This window comes from Mirounga leonina, unplaced genomic scaffold, assembly GCF_011800145.1.
Source record: "Mirounga leonina isolate KUSES-001 unplaced genomic scaffold, KU_Mleo_1.0 Mir_126, whole genome shotgun sequence".
Lineage (NCBI taxonomy): Eukaryota > Metazoa > Chordata > Mammalia > Carnivora > Phocidae > Mirounga > Mirounga leonina.
The window spans coordinates 1,944,003-1,967,612 of record NW_023270314.1 but is presented as its reverse complement, the minus strand read 5'-3'; the positions used below and the strand labels follow the sequence as shown (position 1 = coordinate 1,967,612).

At 37.3% G+C, this 23,610-nt stretch overlaps 1 protein-coding gene across 5 annotated transcripts in view; it reads left to right on the top strand.

Annotated features, from left to right (window-relative positions):
• The window catches only part of ACSS3 (acyl-CoA synthetase short chain family member 3), a 136,208-nt gene that overhangs the window by 83,404 nt on the left and 29,194 nt on the right, over nt 1–23,610 (top strand). For all 5 annotated transcript variants that reach the window (XR_004678705.1, XM_035002064.1, XM_035002063.1 and 2 more), the window contains 3 exons: nt 5,223–5,326; nt 20,401–20,496; nt 23,427–23,490. Coding sequence is in view for 4 of the 5 variants with exons in the window: in XM_035002064.1 (XP_034857955.1) it covers nt 5,223–5,326; nt 20,401–20,496; nt 23,427–23,490 (264 nt within the window). In the remaining variant the exon portion in view is untranslated. The remainder of the gene's footprint in view (nt 1–5,222; nt 5,327–20,400; nt 20,497–23,426; nt 23,491–23,610) is intronic.

Below are 23,610 nucleotides of genomic sequence, written 5' to 3'. Positions count from 1 at the left end.
TTTTGTTTCTCTTGGCTTCATTTTTAGCTTCATTTGAGTCTTGAATTCTACTCAATTTTTTATGGAATTGGGGAAAGGTATACAGGCTTCATTCCCATAAATCCCCTCCACCGTTTCTTTCCTACTCTAGATATTGTATATTATAGTTTTGTTTAAGTTTTTGTATTATATGTTTGGAAGTAAATTCATCTTCCCATGTGTTACTATCATCAGAACATTATCCATATATTTATTAGTCTATCATAATCTAGGACAGCACTATCCAATAAAACTCAGTTCTGCAATGTGGTAGGTACTAGCCACATGTGACTACTGAACTCTTGACAAGGGGATAATCCTACCATGACATTGATATTTTTACTTTTTTAAAATTTCAACTAATTTAAAATTTAAATAGCCACATATAGCTAGGAGCTACCATATTTTACAGTGCAGATAGAAGACCTATGTAATCAACTTAGATAAATTTATCCTCCAGAATCCAAATTACTGCACAAGAATGGTTAATTTTAATCTTTATAAAAAACTTTTTTAAAAAGATTTCATTTATTTATTTAGAGAAAGCGAGTGTGAGCGGGGGAGGGGCACTGGGAGAGAGAGAATCTCAAGCAGACTCCGAGAGCTGAGCGCAGAGCCAGATGCAGGGCTCGATCCCATGACCCTGAGATCATGACCTGAGCCCCTAAGCTGAAATCAAGAGTCAGTCTCTTTTTTTTTTTAAGATTTTATTTATTTATTTGAGACAGAGAGAATGAGAGAGAGAGAGCACATGAGAGGGGGGAGGGTCAGAGGGAGAAGCAGGCTCCCTGCCGAGCAGGGAGCCCGATGCGGGACTCGATCCCGGGACTCCAGGATCATGACCTGAGCCGAAGGCAGTCGCTTAACCAACTGAGCCACCCAGGCACCCTCAAGAGTCAGTCTCTTAACCGACTGAGCCATCCAGGCACCCCTTTATAAAATGTATTTTTAAAGAAAAATTATTTAAAATTTTTTCAATATGGGGCATTTATCTCTTCATATTAATAAAATAATGGCAAGGTCATTAATGAGAAATTTAACTGTTAAGTGATGTTACTATTCTTTTTTTTTTTTAAGCCATGAAATGTCTTTTAAAAAATAAGACTATTTATGCTCTTAGATACGAGTTTATCTTTAAATTATCTTATAATTTATCTTTAAATTACAGATTTATACTAATTTTTTTTTCTTTCAGTAATCATCCTGGTTATAAAAATATCACATCAATAGAATGGTTTTCCTTACTATGAGGAATTGGGAGTCAAATAATATTTGATTATGTATTTATTACAAGACTTAACTTTTTCATTAGTCATATTCTATTCTTAAATCCTTGTATACAGTATGTTAATGTTCATTAATGTTACACATTTGGGAGTCTATAATTGATAAAATAGTAACTTTGGGGCAGTTTAAGGAATTTTAATAAAAAAATAGATTGGTAGTTTCTAGTGTATTTAGAGAAAGGAATTATCTATACTACTTTGACATTTTTCTATATCACCAATGAGCTCACATTTTTTCCTCTGCTTTTAGTAAAGAGTAAGTGATTTTAATGGAAATGAAGGAGATTATCTGACATGCAGAAAAATCAGATATCACTTTTACTATGCATCGTGGAATATTATCTCTTTCTATATTGCTAATTAGTGCCAGCATGGACATTGCAATCATAATAATACAAATGCAATTAAAATCTAAGAAAAATAAGTGATAGATTTGTACTCAAACCATAATAACAAATACTAAGTTTTAAAACATATAATGTGGAAATTTGTCATCAGATAAAAACTCAATGCTAATTAATAGTTTATCATTATAACCAATTTATTAGATTAATTGTAATTTACTTGACTGGGAAAAGAAGCCAAAAAATTAATTGAAACTTGCAAAACTTCTGGTAATATCAAGATATTTATTGTTCTTTGATTAGCCAAAAATCATTTTGTGTTATGTGCTCATATTTTTAGTTGACAATATTTTACACCGTGTTTTCAAAAATATATATAACTGTAGATCTGCAGTTTCATATGTAAACTAAACACATGACCACCTGGACCATCTAAAGTTCTTTGGAATAATCTGTGGTTTGATAGACGATGGAAATGTGATCTCTGATATCTATAAAACTTCCTTGTTCTTTGCCTACGCTGTTGGAATCACCCAAACCTATTTATAAATTTTAATACAGGGCGCCTGGGTGGCTCAGTTGGTTAAGCTGGACTGCCTCCAGCTCATGATCCTGGAGTCCCGGGATCGAGTCCCGCATCAGGCTCCCTGCTCAGCTGAGCAGGGAGCCTGCTTCTCCCTCTGGCCCTCCCCCCTCTCATGTGCTCTCTGTCTCTCATTCTCTCTGTCTCAGATAAATAAATAAAATCTTAAAAAAAAAAAAGAACTGTAATTGCTTAAAAAAAAATTTTAATACAAATTATTTACTTGTATAATGTTCGTAATCACCGAAGTTTTCTAATATATTAGGAATCTAACTGTTTAAAGAAGATATAATTAAAATAAATTAACATTTTTCAGCCATAAGATTATCAATAATATGGCTTTTATATTTAAAATTTTGTCTTGTTGGGGTGCCGGGGTGGCTCAGTCGGTTAAGCGTCTGCTTTCGGCTCAGGTTATGATCTCAGGGTCCTGGGATCAAGCCCCACGTTGGGCTCTCTGCTCAGCAGGGAGTCTGCTTCTTCCTTTGCCCTTCCCCCCTGCTTGTGATCTCTCTCTCTCTCTCTCACTCTCAAATAAATGGATAAATCTTTAAAAAAATTTTTTTGTCTTATTTTTACATAGCATCTAAAATCACAGATGTATTGACCTCATTTTAAACTTTAAAACTTTACACTAAGCTTTATGTTTTAATCTAGTTTTAATAATTTAATGTATTAATATTTGTTTCATTGTGATATATCAGTTTTGTCAGATGAGGTCATATTTGGTAACCACATTTTAATCTTTTTTAATTTTAATTTTTGTTTTAAAGATTTTATTTATTTATTTATTTGACAGAGAGAGAGAGATAGTAAGAGCAGGAACACAAGCAGGGGGAGTGGGAGAGGGAGAAGCAGGCTTCCCACTGAGCAAGGAACCTGATGCAGGGCTCAATCCCAGGACCCTGGGATCATGACCTGAGCCGAAGGCAGACGCCCAACAACTGAGCCACCCAGGTGTCCCTTAATTTTAATTTTTTAAAAAGATTTATTTATTTATTTTAGAGAGAGAGAGAGAGAGAGCCCATGAATGGGGGGAGGGGCAGAGGGAAAGGGAAAGAGTCCCAAGCAGACTCTGTGCTAAGCCAAGGGGTCTCAAGCCAACAACCCTGAGATCATGACCTGAGCCAAAATCAAGATTCGGACACTTAACTGGATGAGCCACCCAGGTGCCCCCCATTTTAATCTGAAGCAAGTTATAAATGAATACACATTTGATTACCTAAATTTTATCTCAAATTGCAACTATACATATATTTTTTTCAAAAAAAATCTGATGCATTCTTTTCTAGTCTCTCTTATTTTTCTCTTTTGGTTTTTCCATTTTCATCCTTTTTCTCTGTTTCCCTTGAGTGCTCTTAAAGATTTAAATATTACCCTAGAAGCCTTGCATACTTTGAGAGGTGACTCACCAAAATGATTGAGCCACATTTTTAAAATCATTTCTTAACAAAGACTAGTAAAGGGTTCTTTTCTGAAGTTTGAAATTATATTTCTCTGCCTTCACATTATTTTTCCTGGTATTTTCCTCCATCATGGTCATTCCTACTTCGCTGCCCGATTTCTCCTGCCTACTCTAGATTCCCCAGACAGAACTTTTGGCATGATTTGCCATTCCTTATTTTTGTACTACACCCAGTTTGTGTTATCTCTACTTGGCCTCCTAGGCTATTAATTGAGTCTATGAAAGCCAAGTGGCTGCTTTTCAATTCTTTCCCTTTTACATTATTCATTAAAAATTTCCTAAAATAGTCAGAACTTTTCTCTCTTCAAGTCACTGTTCCGTTGTCTATTTCCACACTCTAATAAAACAACATGCTTCCTCCTTTAGTTAGAAGAATGAGTCAAGCTGACATAAGTTTTGCCAACTCCCCACCTGTGTACTTCATCTTTCTAAGCCTCTAGAAATAAGTATCTAAAAATCCCAGGTATTTTTATTGGTGTTCGGGTCATGAAGATGAATGCTCTTAAGGAGCTCATGGTCCACTGTTTAAAATGGACAAGAAACAAATAAGTATAGAATGAGATGTATGTTTATAGCAGAGGATGGAGATGTATACTATAAGGGTAGGAATGTCTGAATCTTCATGAATTTTCATGAGATGATAAGAGAATGGTAAGAACTCTTCTGTGGCTATATTACATTGTTTAGGATAAGTAGGCAGGTTTTTATTTATTTGTTTTTTACTTTGATGACAATGAATTAACTCTTCAAACATGCATTCCTTTTTTGACAGACAGACCATGGAGACATTGGGAATGGAAGAAAACAATCATTCTCTCAATGAACCACCAACAGTGTCAATCCAATCCATTTGTCTGTTTCATCCTTTCTGTTCTATGGCATGGTGCTCCATGTCAAATATTCATCTCTTAGTAACCTTATATTCCTTTTGATAAGAGTCTTTTGACCTAGAAGGCCGCTGTGGTATTTACTTTTAAATAACCTATTTTTCCTCTGTATGTCCTTGGACTTGGGTAAATATGTGCTTGAAATCAGAGTAATCTTTACCAAAGAAATTCACCAAAATCACAAGAACATCATATTTATGAGCTTATTTGTTGCTTTAGCTGATACTCAAGGTTATATTTTTGTATATAGACTTAAGTAGAATATAGCAATCAAATGTGGAGCTAAAATTAGCAGAGATAATGTCACGGAGGAAAAGGTTTTTCATCTTTGAACATTAGATGAATATGACAGATGTATTACAAAGATCAACTCAGTTGCTCTTCTCAAAACTCAGAAGCTGTAGCTGTGAATTCTTTTGAGGCACCTCTCTTCAGTGCTGTGATGTGCACTTGGTTACCTTTGGGTCAACACAAATAACACTTCTCACCATTCTGTAGTATGATACTATGATAATATAGCTGTTTTCCTTTGACAGAATTAACGTGGTCAGATTCTAGAATGTTTGACAGAATGAGTCTGACATTATTTATATTTATTTTCAAGGAATAATTTGAATTCACTCTCCCTCTTATATTCAGGTTCAAAACATTATTTGTGGCTGGAGAACGATGTGATGTGGAGACCCTGGAATGGTCCAAAAAGGTCTTCAGAGTACCTGTCTTAGACCACTGGTGGCAAACTGGTGAGCATTTCCAAGAATGTACATAAATATTACAGAAGTGTTCAAAAACACTGCAAGGACTGGAGGAAATTCTGAACTATGACCACCAGGCACAAACTCAGGACTTAGGTCGTTTCAGTAGAAATAAGCTATTCTTTGGTATTCCTTCTCCCCCCCCAAGACTTATTTATTTATTTATTTATTTATTTATTTATTTATTTATTTATTTATGAGACAGAGAGAGAGCATGAGCAGGGGGAGGGAGAGGCAGAGGGAGAAGCAGACTCCCCACTCAGCAGGGAGCCTGACGGGAGACTGGATCCCAGGACCTCTGCGATCATGACCCAAGCCAAAGGCAGGCACTTAACCGACTGAGCCACCCAGGTGCCCCTGGCATTCCTTTTGTTAAAAATATCTCTGCAAATGACATTGATGACGCCATCCTCTCGGTCCCTAGTGTAAAGTACTGAAGACCTCTTCTGCTTCTGCTCCTCTTTGCTTTGCATATATCCAGTAAGTCACTAAATCTCAGATATTCCTTGGAAGTATCTGTTGGATTCGAACCACCTCAGTACTCCCACTGCCTTTGAGCTGTGGCAGCTGCATTGTTATGTGCCCTGATTTAGATTCTCCTTATCAGCCACCTCTGCTCTCCTGTACACCCTGCACACTGGTCCCAGAGCACCTTCTTTAAAGCACTGTTTCTCTACTAAGATTTTCTGTGGTTCTCTGGCTCCCTTCTTATGTTCCATAAAATCAAATCTCTTCTACCTAGCATGGAAGACAAAGAAGTGTATCTTTTTCCAAAACATTTATCATTATATACATAACTTATTTATTTACTTATTTTGTTTATTCTCTATTTTCCTCCCACTAAGTGATCCTTGGGAAATAATTCTCATATTAAGTGGAAATTAAATAAAATTTGGTACAAATTAAAAAAAAAAAACAAACCTCTGCTGCTTCTTTTGAGGCACAGTTATGTACATTTGTGAAAGTCAGTAGATTATCTGGAACCTGTTTTCCCTGTCACGAAGTGTAGAGATTTTGTTCGGTTTTCCATTTGACCCACTGAAAGTAACTGAGAACTATGAGAACCTTGTGGCTTTCCTCTGTACATATTTTAGTTCAATTCCACTTGGTTCAACCTTCTTAATGTTTTCAGAATTTTCATCTTCTGAGTAACTGGGGCAGAGTATCAAATTTGAATAAAAAAATAATAAAGTTTCTTTGCAAAAAATAAGCCTGATTTTAAAAATAATTAAAGTCTTAGAAGATCAAGTGAGTGACTAAAACTGAAGTTCAGTGTTCAGTATTTTAGAATTCTTTGATGCTGATAAATTATCCTTTTGACATTATCTTTTTGCATATTGTCCTTTGCAAAAACACGTTTTCCATACCCATTGTAACATAAAATATAAAATGAGTGATCAGAGTGGAATACAGTTTCCTTTAAATAAAAGCCAAATCAGAAAGAGTTTCTATTCTCTCTAGTTTTATTTGCCAAGGGAGAAATTTCTTATCTAAATTCAGATTTGTAATTATTTAGGAAATAAAAAAGATAAGACAATTCAGAGAAAGAGCAGTGCCATATGTAGACATACATAAAAACAAGTGAAGAATTATTGCCTCTGAAAAGAAAAGTATTTATAGAATTGCTGCATCCTCTATTCACCAGGAAAGTTCTAACAGTTATTCTCTTAGGCAGGGAGAGAAAAGTATCTTGTCACTTTTAAGATGGTTTTCTTTTCCTGGTCGAAGTGAGGGGTTGTTTCCCACACAGTGACCTTATACAAGTGTTTGCAGAAGAGTTTTGTTTTTCCCCCATTAAAGGTCACTATGACACAGCCTACTGAAGGGAAAACAGTGCATTAATAAATAAAATCATGATTCTCTTCCTTTTTCTTAATATTGTTGTACATAATGGCCTGTGCAGATGTATGTAGTTTGTGCATCCAGGCTTACAAAAAAGCTTACTGACACCTGAGAAACAAGCATCTGAGGTCCCTGGCGGGTACTGAGTTTCATGTGAATTTGCAGTTTTTCTTTAATGTATTGTTCAGAGCAAATTAATAGCCACATTATGCCAGGGTGCTGTCACTTTAATCAGGTTTGAATGGCTGCTCAATACTGTGGAAAACAGTAGATTTCTGCTAGTCACGACTGATTCTTTCTACCCCCCATCTGATTTTATAGAATTTGATATTGTGTCCAATTAATGTACACAAATACCTACACATAGAGAGGTAGGCAGTAGCCGGCTAGAGATGTCGTTTTCTACTTTATAAAAGAAATTCATCCTAGGTGATGCAGATGTCAGGTAATAACAAATCTAGTTAGAATTTTTATTCAGTTGTCTAGAGGAAATCATTATTTTCGAAGATGTAGGTTGTGGTAACTGCAAAGTGATACTGACGTTTAATATTTGCAGCCATTCACCTTTCTTAAGGTGATATCACATTAATGTTGAATCACCCCGGGGTCGGGAGGGAGGGAAAGGCAGGCACTTTGTGGGTTATTATTAACTCTTAGGAAAAAGAAAGGAAAGTTCAGTATTTCTGGCACAGTCATGAATTTCCTAATGTTTTACATACCAAATGGATGGGGGTGCATTTCCACAAGATGTATGCCAGTAAAAACCTGGTAACATTTGAAGGAATGTTAAACGTTGGCCAAAGGAATACTTCTCATTTCAAATGTCAGGTTTTCTACAAGATCTCTCTCTTTTTTTTTTTTATTTAGATAATATATTTTATTTGATGACTTATAGCCAAATGTGAGCATCATGATCATTTCAACATGTAATCAACATTAAACAATATTAATAAGCTGTTTTATATTCTTTATTATTGTACTAAGTCTTCAAAATCTGGTGTGATTTGCACTTATAGTACATCTCGATTCAGTCTAGGTACATTTCTTTCTTTCTTTTTTTTAATGTTATGTTAATCACCATACATTACATCATTAGTTTTTGATGTAGTGCTCCATGATTCGTTGCTTGCGTGTAACACCCAGTGCTCCATTCAGTACGTGCCCTCCTTAATACCCATCACCAGGCTAACCCATCGCCCCACCCCCCTCCCCTCTAGAACCTTCAGTTTGTTTCTCAGAGTCCATAGTCTGTCATGGTTTGTCTCCCCCTCCGATTTCCCCCCCTTCATTCTTCCCTTCCTGCTAACAAGATCTCTTCTTTTTATTGACTTAGAAATTGATTTTTTTATATAATTGTACACTTTTATGAGTCTTCCCTACAATGAATAATTTATGAATTTGCTCTCTGATTACATTAATATATGTGCACAAATGAGCTGTTTCAAAATGGTGATGTATGATTTGGAATTAATTAGGGATATGTTAAGTAACTAAAATGTATGAATAAAAATTGATAAATTCCTATAACTTGAGTTATAAGAAGGTACTCTGCATGCAGTCAATCCATTTCATTACCGTGTTGTTTTCGTTACATAAGTGAAATTTGTACTAGTGACTGCAGATATCTAGTGACTAACATTCTCTTTCGGCCCCTTAATAGCAACACTCTTTAATATTTGATATGTAATATCTAAGATTCTAAATTGAGAGGTAATCTGTGGAAAATTTGAGAACCGACCAACTCCTTGTAGGAGCATTTCAATAAAGACCACCATTCAACATGACTAAAATATTAAGTGCTTGTTTTGGGTTGTCGTAGTGCAAACATTAAGTGCTTTCATAAAGAAAATTCATCTTGCTAAATTTAGATGGGGGGTTGTATCCATTTGGTTCATAAATCTGGATAAAAGACAAATTGTTGTCATTTACCTAGATGTTTTATCTTCCCAGCAACTTATCTATAAAATGACTGAAAACATCTGGATTATGGACTGAATTTTTCATTTTCTTTTATACATAGAGAAACAAAGGTGCTACAATCATAATTTAAAAATGGGAAGTTAAAGGAATAGATAATTGCCCCATTAAGATATGGTAATTCATGTGCAGAAAAAAACCAAACAAACAGCCAGAACTTCATTATCCTCAGGTGTACAATCACCAGGAAAACACTGTACTGTTATTAATCATTTTTAGCTTTTCCAGAAATCAGATACAGAGCACCTTTTAGAAAGAGAGAGCTGTCTGCACAGTACATGGCGTCCTTTGCAGGAAGGTTTTTTGTTTTTTTGTTTTTTCTGATTGAAGATAACTATAAAGGAATGGTTTTCCTTATGAGTGAAGAACCAAGTACAAACAAACACACAAACAAACAAAAAGCTTCCTTCAATTTCAGAGACTAATCACTAAAACCCAAAACATAGTAGACCTTATTCTTTTTTTTTTTTAAGATTTTTTTTTTTTAATTTATTTATTTGACAGAGAGATAGCACAAGTAGGCAGAGTGGCAGGCAGAGGGAGAGGGAGAAGCAGGCTCTCCGCTGAGCAGGGAGCCCGATGCGGGGCTCGATCCCAGGAGCCTGGGATCATGACCCGAGCCGAAGGCAGATGCTTAACCGACTGAGCCACCCAGGCGCCCCGACCTTATTCTTTTTTGAGGTTTTCTACCTTTCCTTTCCTCTCCTGTCCTTTCCTTGCTATTTACTGAGAAGCTATGATACTGGTTTAAAAATGATTGCAACAAAACAGCTTGGCGTCCCACTTTTTAATGTTATTTAGGTAGAAACACTATTTCTTCACATGCCATCAGTCAGTTAATTAAAGACAACGACTGTGAGGTTAGAATACTCGAGTTCCACGAAGGCTTTTATAAAGGACAACTTGGTAAAGGGTTGAGATGAAAGGAATCCATGATTCTTCCCATCTGCTGCCAGAATATTACCTGTGTGGCTCCCCTCAGAAGATACAGAGCTGACACTGAAAGTGTTTCAAGTACCTTCTGCCCAAGTAGAGAGGAAGTAGTAGAAATGACATAAGAGCTGCCAGTTGGAGCAACAACGGGGTGATTTTGTTGTTTGTCTATTTGTTTTGTTTCTATCACTTTAATGGGGGAGTAAGATTCTTCATAGAATTTCAAAAGCCCTAAGGAGGGATTTCAATGAGAAAACAGTAGTCACTTAAACGATTGAGACATTGGTGACAACTTAAGTTCCTGATGCCTTGAGCCATCTTTGCTGAGTTCTTATGTCTTAGGGAAATCACAGTATTTCTGTCTCTGATTGAACTGCTACAGTTTTAATTGCAATTGCCAGTTCCGAAGTCACTATATTCTATTTATAGCCAAAATCCTCCTCCTTTGAGGAGTCTGATAATTCTGGATTTTATTAAAGTGGTTCCAATTCCTCCAGGAAACTTCACTCATGCCAGTTCTTAAATCAAAATCATTGATCTTAAAAGTACACAGAGCCGGGGTGCCTGGGTGGCTCAGTCGCTTAGGCGTCTGCCTTCGGCTCGGGTCATGATCCCGGGGTCCTGGGATTGAGCCCCACATCGGAGTCCCTGCTCGGCGGGGAGCCTGCTTCTCCCTCTCCCTCTCCTGCCGCTCCCCCTGCTTGTGTTCTCTCTCCATCTCTCTGTCAAATAAATAAATTAAAAAAATCTTTAAAAAAAAGTACACAGAACCCTAATACCATATTATTAAAATGTGTCAAGGCTACTTGACATGATAATCCTTACTTTTGCACTATTTGGTAGGATGTACTTTCTAAGAACAGACAATTTGGACAACAGCTTTAACCACAAAAACTGGTTAGGCTGACCCAGTTCAGTCCATATCCTTGGGTTTATCTGGACAAGATCCTGGGCTATATATTTTCTTTACAAAAATCAAATCCACAAAATTGAATAATTAGTTACGGTTTAAGAACAATTACCCTGAGCAGGGATCTCTTTGGGAAATGGTACAGCTTCAAATATAGTAACATCTCATTCCTCCTAGCTAGGCTAATTGTGAAACACATGGCCAACATTTGAGGAGTCGATATGGAGGGTATCAAAGTTCAAGCCACTTGTTTCTCCAGATCATCCTCTTCCTTTATTACCCCTGCATTCTCAGACATTCTACTCTTGTGCATATGTTGGTACACTTTTTGCCGAGGAATTCTAATCTGTCAGTCTATAGTCCTAAATTTAGTCCACAGTAGGGAATTTTCTTCATCTTTGGAATTCAACATTGGAAGCTTTATGATTGTTATTTCTGCCTTTTTAAAAAATATTTTGAAACTATGTGCAAAATATGTGACTTTCTTATAACTTGAATGTACTTTGCCCCATGCAAAATCCTGTATATTTTGCTGCAAAATGCTTTTCTAGGACTAACGCATAAGAAGCTCTATATGGGTAACATGACAGTGAGGAAAGCATCTTCTTGGTGACTTACCTTGAAGATTCTATCTTTAATTATTTACAAGCTCTTCCCTGTAGCTTGGGAGCCAATAGTCACTAGCCAACGCTCCCCGGCTGCAGATCTCAGAGTGAAATACACCTATGTACAACCAAATGATGCCTTCCTGTGTTTGCTTTCTAACTATTTGTTATTCCTGGCTTTTGGGTTTTACTTACTGTCTGAGTCCGAGTGGTATAGCTTCGTTAAAGCACAGGCCTGTATTTTCAAAGACAGTGCATTGCACTAACCTCTCGAAACACACACTGTAGAATTCAGAATGCTGGGTTGAAGTGGGCTGCACTGGCAAAGCCTTCGCCCCATGACCCGTGCTGTCCAGGGTAGACCCCATGCCACTTTCAAATAGTAGGATGCAGGGTCTTTAGTGGTGTGAATGAATCACTACTGTCTGCTGCCTTTTTGCTTTTTTCAATGCAGTGGTCAAAAATAAACTCTCCTCTTTTTTCTCATTCATGGGGAAGACGTTTTACATAGTTTAGCATGAGAAGTTATGATTGGGGAAAGAACAGTTTTATGGATGCAGTGGCGTCTCAGCAATGTTCAGCTAGCAATGCCGACAGTATCCATCTGCTGAGAAAAAAGTCCTGACGTCATCTTTGTTGCCTGGCAACGGCATTTTTTTTTTTTCTCGTTTAGAGCAATCTTCATTAGTTTAAGGTGGGTAATTTTTACTGATCATTTGAGAAGCAGGGGCTTAGAGGTAAGCTACGTGAATTTGATTTGTGGAAGGAATAATCTCTTGTCAAATGTAAGGCAGGCTTGATGAGGCTTTTCTTTTTGAAAGTGAATATCTGTTTACAAACTGTTAATCCATCTGAAACTGAATCTCCCAAGTCAAAAAGCATCTATTGAATCAGACATTGTCCTCTTTACAGCATGATAATGTAGAAAGAACATCAAGTTGTTGTTTTTTTTCCAACTATGATTACATGAAGTAGTTTGGATATGTATAACTGCTTTTTAGAATATTTATTTGTGCTCATTATTGTATTAGTGATAATGTTTTCACAGAAGACTGAACACTGGGAAATCAATTAATAATATAAAGTTGGTTTGGTCTTTGAAATTTCATCTATTCTAATCCTCCTACCTTTGGCAAGAATCACATTTAATCCACTCTTGAAAGGTGAAAGTCTGTTATGTTTTTGCAGATCTTTATAAGGAAAAAAAGAGTTCCTAAACCCTCCATTGATAAAACTCACTGTCTGGAAATTTCTCTTTCCTGCATGTAAACCCCTATACTATGGGTCCATTGACCCCCACAAATAGTTCCCAATTCCTCTTTTGCTGTCAGTTCTGGTTTCAAAAACCACAGATGACTATTCTCCTTGGAAAAACAATGTAGGTAGTGGAAAGTGTTGTGGAATCCTAACAGGATGGCCTTTAAATCCTGGTTCAGCCACTGACCCTATAGCCATGGGCAAGTCCTTGATCTTCTGCTTGCACTTTATCTTGTGGGCTTGGAGAAAGCTTTCAATGAAGTGAAGTATGTCAAACAATGCAGCTGACTTCCCGGCCAATCGTAACACTCAATAAAGATTTTCCTTTTCCTTTCCTTTCTATGAATCACCCTTCACGAATATAAAGACCATCTTTAGCCTCCTGGCCTGTGGGTAATGCAGACTCAAGAAAACTTGGAACATAAGAGCTCAATTTATACATGAGAAAAAGTAATCATAGTTTAATTTCTCGGAGTCAGCCAGCTAGTTAAGATTAGAATTGGAACTCTCCTTGCTCTGTGTTGTCCAGAGTCCTCCCATCTTATGTCTTATCTTATGCCTTCATTAATTCAACATTTCTTATCTAACTCAACTGCAGGTTATTTATGAGTTTTCCCACTATTAGAGGCAGGAAGGACGCCATAAGGGGGAAGGATAAGACCACAGCTCAAATTAATGGTCTGCTTCCAGCACAAAAAGTTAGGCTGCTTTGAATTAAGTGTTTTAAACAATAATCGTGCCATCTCGTGAACACAAAGATTGAACTGATTTTCTTTCACCAGTGTACATCTTACTGTTCTGCTTTCTTTCTGCTACTACCATTCAAGTTATTTATAGTGCGCTGTATAGATTCAGAGGTGGAGAGAATGGTTTCTTTACAAATTGCTTTTATGCCCATCATGATGCTGTGATTAATATGACTCAGCAGTACCAGGCTGCTGAATTGACTGATTTCCAGGACTTCAGCTCTCTGCATGGGCCACCAACTTCTAAATCTATATTGCTTAAATGTAGTGTTTCTAGAACCACAGTGTGTACAGAATCGCAGATTTTCAGATGCGGCAGGAGCTCTTATCGACAGAGTTGGGCTCTGTGAACCTGCCACTGTGTTCTTCTTAACCTGCACTCACATCTACTCTTCTTTCCACGTTGCCTTTCATGTCTGAGCCAAAATCCTGGGGTGGTCCTGGACCTCTCCCTCTTACTCTTTCTCCATACCCAAACAATCACCAAGACCCTCTGACTCTGAGCATAACTCAGATTTGGTCTCATCTTCCACTTCTGCTCACTCACCCTCATCAGACCACCAGCATCTAACTGACTTCTTGCTCTGGATTGGGATCCTCAGCTTAGTGCTCCAGTTTGCAACTGAAGAGATTCTTCTACCATGCAATTCTGAGCAAATCACTTCTGCTAAAACCCCCCGTGTCTCTCCTTGTTCCTGGAATGATATCCACATTTCTTACCATGGCACAGAAGACACTTCATGACCTGCCTTTGCTCATCTCTCTCACTTTGTCTCTTGTTCTGTTCTCTCTTAGCCACCCAATTCCCCTGAGCTTTGCTATTGCTGAATAACTTGCTGTCAGTCCCTTGATGGTCTACCTTCTCAACCTTTGCACATGCTGCTATTTCTGTTTGGCATGTCTTTCCACCCTTAACACTGCCTTCTCATTAAAAGAAATGCCTTTCAGAGAATTCCATAAATATGTATTGAAGGACTGACCTTTGAATATCAGTCTTGGGATAAGAAAATGTTGGAACAGAATTATAATGGTAACATACAGCTCTTTCTCTTCTGAATCCTCTATTCTCCCACTCCCTGATTCATTTTAGGATTGCATTATTCTGTGATTTGCTATTTATTTTTTAAGAACCCTGATCTCAATAATGGGAACTGGAGCCTAAACCATGCAAGAAATATGTATTTACTAGTCAGCAAACATTTCTCGAGCACAAATGTCAGGGACTAGACTGTGTTTGGTCCTGCTCATTCAAATGATTCTCAGGCACCCAGGAAGAACCTAATTTCAACAACTGGTTAGGAGACAGTTTTCAGATAATTATATGCACTTTTTTTTTTTTTTTGAGAATTACACTAGTTCTTTTTTGAAAGATTTTATAATATTTTTAGTGGGGAGTGTTCCAAGTGTCTATTGCTGTGCAAAACAAACAAACTTCAAAACCTAGCAGCTTAAAACAACATCCATGTATCATGGTTTCATGGGTGTGTGTTATGGGCAATGATCAGCAGGGGTTTTATGCTCCATGGACTGGTTTTTTTGTTTGTTTGTTTCCATGTATTGTTGATTGAGACAACTCAGACAGTAAATAATGGTGAATGGACTGGTCTGGTGGGTCCAAGATAACTTCACTCTCATGCACTGGAATGGCTGGAAGGCTGGAGTCAGTCAGGACTGTTGATGTGAATGCCTGCAAGTGGCATTTTTAGTGTGGAAGATTCAGAATAATAGGCCATTTTACATGGTGGCTCAGAGGTTCCAGAGATAGTGATCTAAAACTCTTCAGGCCTTTGCCTGGAAACAAAGAATCACTTCCACTCTTTTCTCTTAGTCAGAGTCATAAAAAAGTGGCCCAGATTCCAATAGAGAGGACATAGGTCACACCTTTCTGGAGGATGAGGCTCAAATAAATTGCAGCCATCCTTAATCTCCACCGTGGGTAAATTTCAAAGTTGTGGATGTAGCCTTCTGAATTCTTCAACATAATTTCCCCTTTGCTCGCCATTCATAAATAACTTCTGTCAATATTTTCATGTGTATCTTACCAAGATACATATTTTTGTTCAATGCATAGTATTTACAAAAAAGAGTCATATTATGCATTCTGTTTTACAGATTTTCTAAATATTTTGTGAGAATTATTTCCTATCAGACATTTTTCTATGTTGTTTGAATAGCTATGCATTAATTCTTAATAGAGAATAATCTCTATTTTTGGACAATCTTCTAAACATTAATATAAACAATACTGTGATAAATATCCTTGATGCTTAATATTTGTGAACTCCTACAAATATTGCTTTATATATATATATCCCTTAAAGTGGTACAACTGGGTTAAAGAGTATGTACATTTTTAAGGACTTTTGTAATTGCCAGATTGCCTTTGAGAAATGTTGTGTTGATCTATACACACACTAATACTTATGTAACAAAAATGATTGTCTTTGGCTTATGTGGGCAATCTGTCTCCCTTGCACCCTAGTCTTTCTGCTAGTCTAGTGAATTCTCATGTTCCTCATGTTCAGGAAGCCACAGAAATCTCAATATGAAACAACTATTCTAATACAGCATCTGTCTGTCCATGAATTTTCTCATACGCATCTCTCTCAAAACCCCAACTAAAATAAACCTGATTGCAGACAATGGATGTTGTACAAATATTTACATAAATTTTATGTGCATTGTTGTGCTTCATTAACCTTTTGTTCAAAAGCCCTCATTAGCTTGCAGGATCACTCAGACCGAAAGCTTAAGGTCTTACAAGGACTTCAAAGTAGTTTTAAATGATCTGTCTCCTCGCTACCTATCTGAGCTTATTTCCTGTTAATACTTTCCTCATTTATTCTGCTTCAGTAACACCAGCTGCCTAACTATTCCTGAAATACTCTAGGAATAAGCTTACCTCAGGACCTTTGCAGCTGTGGTTCCTTTCTCATGGGTTCTTTGTCCTTAGATGTCACGTGACATCTGTCCTCACTTGTTTCAGGTCTTTACTTAAATGTTGCCTTCTCAGGGAGGCCTTTCTGGCCCCCCAGTCAAAAATTGCAATTTTTCCCCATCACATCTCATTCCCTGTCTATGCTTTTTAAAATTTTTCTTAGTGCTCATCACTCTTTAACATGCCATATGGTTTATTTATGTTTTTTATTGTTTGTCTCTCCAACTAGAATGTGAGCTCCTTGACCATAGGAATTGTGGTCACTTTTGTTTACTATTCTATCCCCAGTTCTAATGAGAGCACCTATCCTGTAATAGCTGCTCAATAAATATTTGCTAATAAGAGATATGTCCCACCAGTACCTCCATTTGTGAATATGAGAGACTGGGCTCACTCATTGTTGCAAGGATTTTTCTTCCTCTGAGACACAGTCTGGGTCAGCCCTATGTATTCTCCCTATGCATTCTCCCTAAGAACCTCACAACTGGTACCCTTGTCTATTTCGTTCTTCTCCTGTCTGTAAGAACTATGCAAACCAGTGCAAGTGGTTTAAATTTTCTAGGTTAGTTGTTAGTAGTTTTCATTTGTAAAAAGAATATTCCCTTTTCTCCCTATCTCCCTATGTAGTTGGATTAAATGCAATAATATAAACAAAAAGCACTTAGCATAGTACACAGCATAATTCATATTTGAAAAAAATGTATATTCATTTTCATTCCTTTCTTCCTTTAGAGTTAGCAGTTTTAAGGAAAATTCCTTTAGGTAACAGTTCACTAATGCAATGAGGTAGAGAGGCAGTAAAGTGAAGCGTCTGCATTCGCCGTTAATGCAGTTATGAATATAAATGTACCAAAATAACGCATTCTTCACAAGCTTCAGTTCCCTGCCATCTTCTTCCTGGGTGTCTCTTTCTAAGATTAGGTATCTGTGGAAAGATTTCTCCAAATGAAGCATCCAATTCTGTTCTTCAGAGAGAATGTTCTAGTTTGCAGCTATTTCCCGGTCACAGGGTGACATCCGGATTTCCCTTCTCCCTAGATAACTGCTAGCCGGTTAATTATAGCTTGGGCAGTGTGAAGCAGATGATTTTAGAATATATTTGCAGTGGGGCTTTGGGAATCCTTAGAAGTTTGGTTAAGGCCGGCAGTATGCCTGATGGCTTGTCCCAGACAGAAACCTGTTCTGCACATGGACCAGCCTGAGAGCCGGGGTGGTTGTGATCTGTGTGCGTGAACGTGTGAGCACACGGATGTGTGAGCACACGGGCGTGCGCTTGCCGTGCAGGTGGATCAGTACATTCTTTGGGTCTCAGGATGTTCAGAGATATAAAGAGAGAAAACCAAAGTTCTCATCCCACTTTTATCCTAACTATGGCTCCTTGTGTGGAGCCAAGGAACTGTCATTTCGCCTGAGTGTATCTTTTACATGTCACTACCAACAGTTCTTCCAAACCCCCAAATGAATATCCAGCTAAAGTCAGCGAGATACCCCAATGACTTACATTGTCTACTTGTCTACTACTGGATAATCCTTTTTATTGCCATTAAAATTCAGTCAAAGTAATCATGTAGAAGAATGTGCTGTTCATATGTCTTAGAATCATTAATTATAACAAAACAGCTGAGGGTTCAAGATGGTATCTATGTAATCACTATACAAAGATGCAGGCGGTACAAACTGACCACGTCACTAACTCATTCCTGTGTCTTCGTTTAAGACGAGGTTTTATTCTCGCTTCCTCTTCCCATATCTCCTTTCTCCCAATGTTGGGGGAAGAAGAACAGAGTGCCCGCATCTTTCCTAAGAATCCACAGGGACATGAGATGCAGCAGAGGGCAGTCAGAGCTTTGTTGTGGTGGTTTTGTGTTTGTTTCTCTTTCAGACAGCAGGTCCTGAAGCCATCTTCAGGAAGGTTCGTTTGTAGGTTCTAGAGCCATCTGTTGACACGTTGCTGAGAGGCTTTATGGTGTTAAGAAATGTAGAGAGTTTGAACTTGAAACGATTGCAGTGCCTCTGGTGAGAAACTAAACCTGATGAGACACACTTTGAACATGGAAGATGTGCTTTAGCAGTTGCTTCCCCTGCCCAGGGTGTGAGGGGGAACAGAAGCGTCATAAGGGGGACATCTCCCTGTGTCCTGTGTCCTAGTAGCTTCTGTGACTGCAGTCACCTTGCTCTGTCAGCACACCTTCCTTTAAGCCCCTCACTCAAACTCAACAGGGGGTTGCTTCCTGGTACCACACTGCTCTTGTCTCTGTCAGTTTGGAGGACCGCTGAATCATTACTGAGACATTTTTAAAAAGGCAAAGGGAAAAATGTTGCTAACGTTTCCAAATATGGGGGTTTCCTTCCCTGCTTTGCTTGTGCTGTAGGGAGAGAAGACAGGGGGATTGCGTGACTGATGGAATGCCATTTTGTATAATACCTGTCCATTTTTTGTCATGGTATGAACACATTTGAAACATTTGTCATGGTATGAAGCCATTTGAAAGTTCTTTGTTAAACATCGAAATGTCTGCTCTGGTGACTTGCTGCTTCTCCTCAGCGGTGACCATAGGGCTTAGCATCTTAAGCACTGGACTGTGACTTAGGAACTGTGTTTTAATGTTCCAGAGTCCATCCCCTGTTACTGATGCCAGGTGAGCCACCATCCATAAAATGTGAATCATAAACCAAACTACTCTGGAAAGTAAAGAACAGTAATAAATTCTTCCCACCATTCTAAAGTGATATAAATGTACGATAAGTTATGATAGAAGTCATAGTAGAAAGAATACATTCTGAGTCCTTAGGAAGATAGATTTTTAAAAAATATTTTGGATTACTTTGGATCCAGTGGTTTGGCAGTTAATCCCTTGGGTATATGTACTGTATGTTTGTGTGTATAATATTAAGCTACTAGTTCCAAAACTTTTCTCAGTCAGTACCTCTTACCCTGCTCCTCCACACATGCAAATCTCATATTTAAAAGATTCTGCTAACCCCAAACTTGTGTTCACCCATAATAACAAATGCATTTGTCCATAAAAATAATCACTTTCAGCGCGTACAGCTATCATATAATAGCTGCTATTGTTCTGACTATTAACAATTTGAGACAGAGAAAATGATTTCATCATGTTTGCTCATCCATGCAGGTTAATTGTGGCAAAGTCTCTGGTCTTGATGAAATAATCAGCATAGCATAAATGTCCTTCTTTCCTTCCTTCCTTCTTCCCTTTCTGCCTGCCTGCTTGCCCTGTCTGCCTGCCTTCTAGGAGCCCAGGGACAACAGATTGAGAGCAATTTGATAGAGCATTGTTAAGTTCAGCTGTAAATGCAAGCTCTCTAGGCAGCTGTAGTTCTTTCAAAATTAGAGTTGATATTGTTCATATATTCCCCAAAATCTTTGGGTTGCTTATTCCAGAGATTAAGCCATAAATAACAGAAATATCTTGCACGTAGCTATTATTTACCATGATAAAAATCTTTAGGTGAATTAAGAGAGAGCATCTTTTCTAAAGATCTTTGAGTTTTTATCATGTGTTGTAAAATTCTCACAGCCACATAATTCTATATTTTTCATGCCTGTTGATTCATAACCAAGAACATTAGAGACACCTCTCTTTTCTTTAGAAGAAGCGTTACTCTATACATTATTCTCAATTTGTGTCCTTAGATTTTAAGACTGTTGGATCTGGTATCGATTGCTGGATCTTTTTTTCATTTTTAAAGAATACATTTCCACTCCTCGTCTATTCCTCATGCAGTTAAAGTCTATGACAAACTTGGGGGTAGGGGGCAGGGCATACATCGAAGAAACATCATGATTTCGAGTTTAAGTATTAAATGATAAATAATATTTATTTCTCCAGAGACTGGATCCCCAATTACAGCATCATGCCTTGGATTAGGTAATTCTAAAACACCTCCTCCAGGACAAGCAGGAAAAAGTGTTCCAGGATACAATGGTGAGAAATGACCCTGATTATTTGGAATATGTAAGGTTAATAAATTTGGTATTTATCCATGTCTAATGCCAGTCAAACTGCACAGTAGGTGCTTAAAAGTATTTGACTGAATGAATACTTCGTACTATAAATAAATGCCTTAATTTTGCTATTAGTCAATTGGATCAAAAATAAGATTGTCGACTTCCAAGGACATGTTCTAAATGGCTGTCATAACCAGGAAAATAGTATTTATAGGGTACATTAAGGATATGGCTGTGAAATTAATATGTATGGAATCCTTGCTAGGTGCAGAGTACTTTGCATACATCATTTCATTTAATGATGAATTATATTTAATTCAGAGGTATCATTACCATTCTAAAGATGAGTTAACTGGTGCCCGGAGAGATTGAATCACTTTCTTGAGGTAATACGGCTGATTAGCGCCTAGAGACGTTTTATTTTGTTTGTTTCTTTGTGTGTTTTTGCTACAAAAGTTGCAGTGTTTCCCATTATATATATGCCACTGTTTAATTTAGGAGTGATGATAAGGCTTCTGAACCTTGTTGGCTAAAGATAAGTATAAAAAGTAAAGATTCAAAATAAATAAAGATTCTAAATAGAAAAATCACTTCATCCATGCTGGTGGTATGTGACGATGGGATATAATATATTTTAAGTATTTGCTCTAGATTGTTGGTAGCGGTTATAATAGTTCAGTAATTTTCCACGGGCTCCACTTGCTAGTTGCATAACATACAAGTCACCTAGCTTTTCAGAAATTCGATTTCCTTATTTCTAAATGGGAATAATAATTCCACATGCTTCATAGGGTCATGATGTAACACAATGAAGCATTAACAGAAGCACTTGCCAGTAACCAGACTGAACTAAATCTCAGCTAGTCGTGTGGTGCTATTTCAGGGAATATGAAGAACAGAAGTTATTTTATATGCATAAGGTCACACAATTTAGCTTAATAGATTTATGAGGAAAACCCATCTTTGGGAGACAGAAAACGGTTCCTACATATAGTTTCTATTTGCATGTAAATTATAAAATATAGAGAATATATAAAATATATATCCTCTGCCTCTCTGACATAAAAATACTGTCTTTTCTTTCTAGGACAATGATTAGTTAAGGAAAGGTGGATCATTTGACTTAGCCTAGCAGATGTATTTGTAAAAAGAAACTTTAGATTTTTTTTTTTTAGGGCAGAAATAGATATTCTGTGAAGTCAGTGACTTTTCCAAGCATGGGGAGGTGAACCCAGCTCTAGTGAAATCCTCACTTTGAACGGTTCTGTCATCCTTGCTCCTTTTATTGGAAAAATTGCTTTGTGTTGAGCCATTTTTAGGGGCTGATGTTTGTGGGAGATGTTAAATGCATTTCCCTTTCAGCATTTTCATATTGAGCTATAAGAAAGAGTTAAGCTTTGATGCCTCATGAAATTTCAGCACAGAAATTTCTCGTTGTCTGAAAGCCCTTGGCTGACAGACAGTATATAGGTTAAACGTTAGAACTAAAGTATCTATAACCAAGGAAGTAGTGACTTTATGACTCATGATTTTTATGTTTTGTGGTTAGTCAGAGATTCAGAAACATAATGTAGTATTCAGTAGTATAATAAAAAAGCGGTATCCACTTGGGAAAGGAAAGAAAACCATTTTTGTGTGTGTGAAAAATACTCAATGTGATGTAACAGTTTCACATTGATTGAGTACCTTACACAAGCTTGTCACTTTTTTCTTCAGGTGATTCTTTTTTTTTTTTTTTTAAAGATTTTATTTATTTATTTGAGAGAGAGAATGAGAAAAACAGAGAGCACATGAGAGGGGGGAGGGTCAGAGGGAGAAGCAGGCTCCCTGCCGAACAGGGAGCCCAATGAGGGACTCGATCCTGGGACTCCAGGATCATGACCTGAGCCGAAGGCAGTCGCTTAACCAACTGAGCCACCCAGGCGCCCTCAGGTGATTCTTATAACAACACTGAGAAAAGAATCGCTCCCACTTTTTATCTAGAGAAATTGAGGGCGTAATACTTGTACAGGGGAGCAGAGTAAATTGGCCACTGTACTGAGATTTGGGGAAGCAAACATTAGTGAGGCATGACCTCCAATCTTAATGACCTTCTAGTCTTGTGAGAGGAATATTTATACCACTACTAATTGTCAGAATAGAACTTTAAAACAAAGTGCTCTGGGAACACAAAGAAAGGAACGATTAATTTTTTCTGGGGACAATGTCCTTCTTTTCTCATAGCCTCGCTCAGTAGAACAACCTGGATGGATGAAGCCACATAAAGGATCAATGAGAGCTTAAAACATGATGATATATCCTCATTTCCAGCTTGCACTAGGGGTTACTGAATGTGGATTCAAGCTTCGACCTCCTAAAATCTTTCAGGATTTTAACAGTGTATTTTAACAGAAAGCACTGGGATAATATTTGGGAATTAAATGGATCTTGAAGGCTCAGAAGTGGATATTAAGCTTTAAATCAGAAGAAGGGGTTTCCCAGGCTTAAATACCTTATTTTTATTGCTTGAAATATTTTTTGGTATATTTTAGAACTTGATTTGTTTCCTTTAATTTTTGAAAAGCTGCATATATTTTTAATGTTTTTGGTAGACTAGAAGGCAATGTTGAAGTGGCTATAAACATGGGTTATGAAATTAACAGCATGTTTGAAATGCAATGTCTTTACTTAAGGGGGGTTCTGAGGGAAAATTCATGATCTTGTTAAGAATCAAAGCATGTGCTCTTTTAATTTTTTGTGAGACATGTTAGCATAGTTATATGTTCACGGTCTCATAGAAATTAAAAGATGCCTGTGAAGCTACAATTTTGGGGGTTGGATATAGGAAACATGGAAAAGTTTAAGCTTTAAGGGTATGCATTTTTATTCAAATTTATATTATTTGTTTGTTTATATTTTACTTTGCAGTTATGATTTTGGATGACAACATGCAAAAACTGAAGGCTCGATGTTTAGGAAATATTGTGGTAAAGTAAGAAAGATTTGCAATGCTACTATTTAAGAGAGCAAGAATTGATATATAATATTAAGAAAAAAATGGAGTGTTTGTGATGATAGTCCTAGGGAGGGGGTTACAAAATAAGCTCGTGCA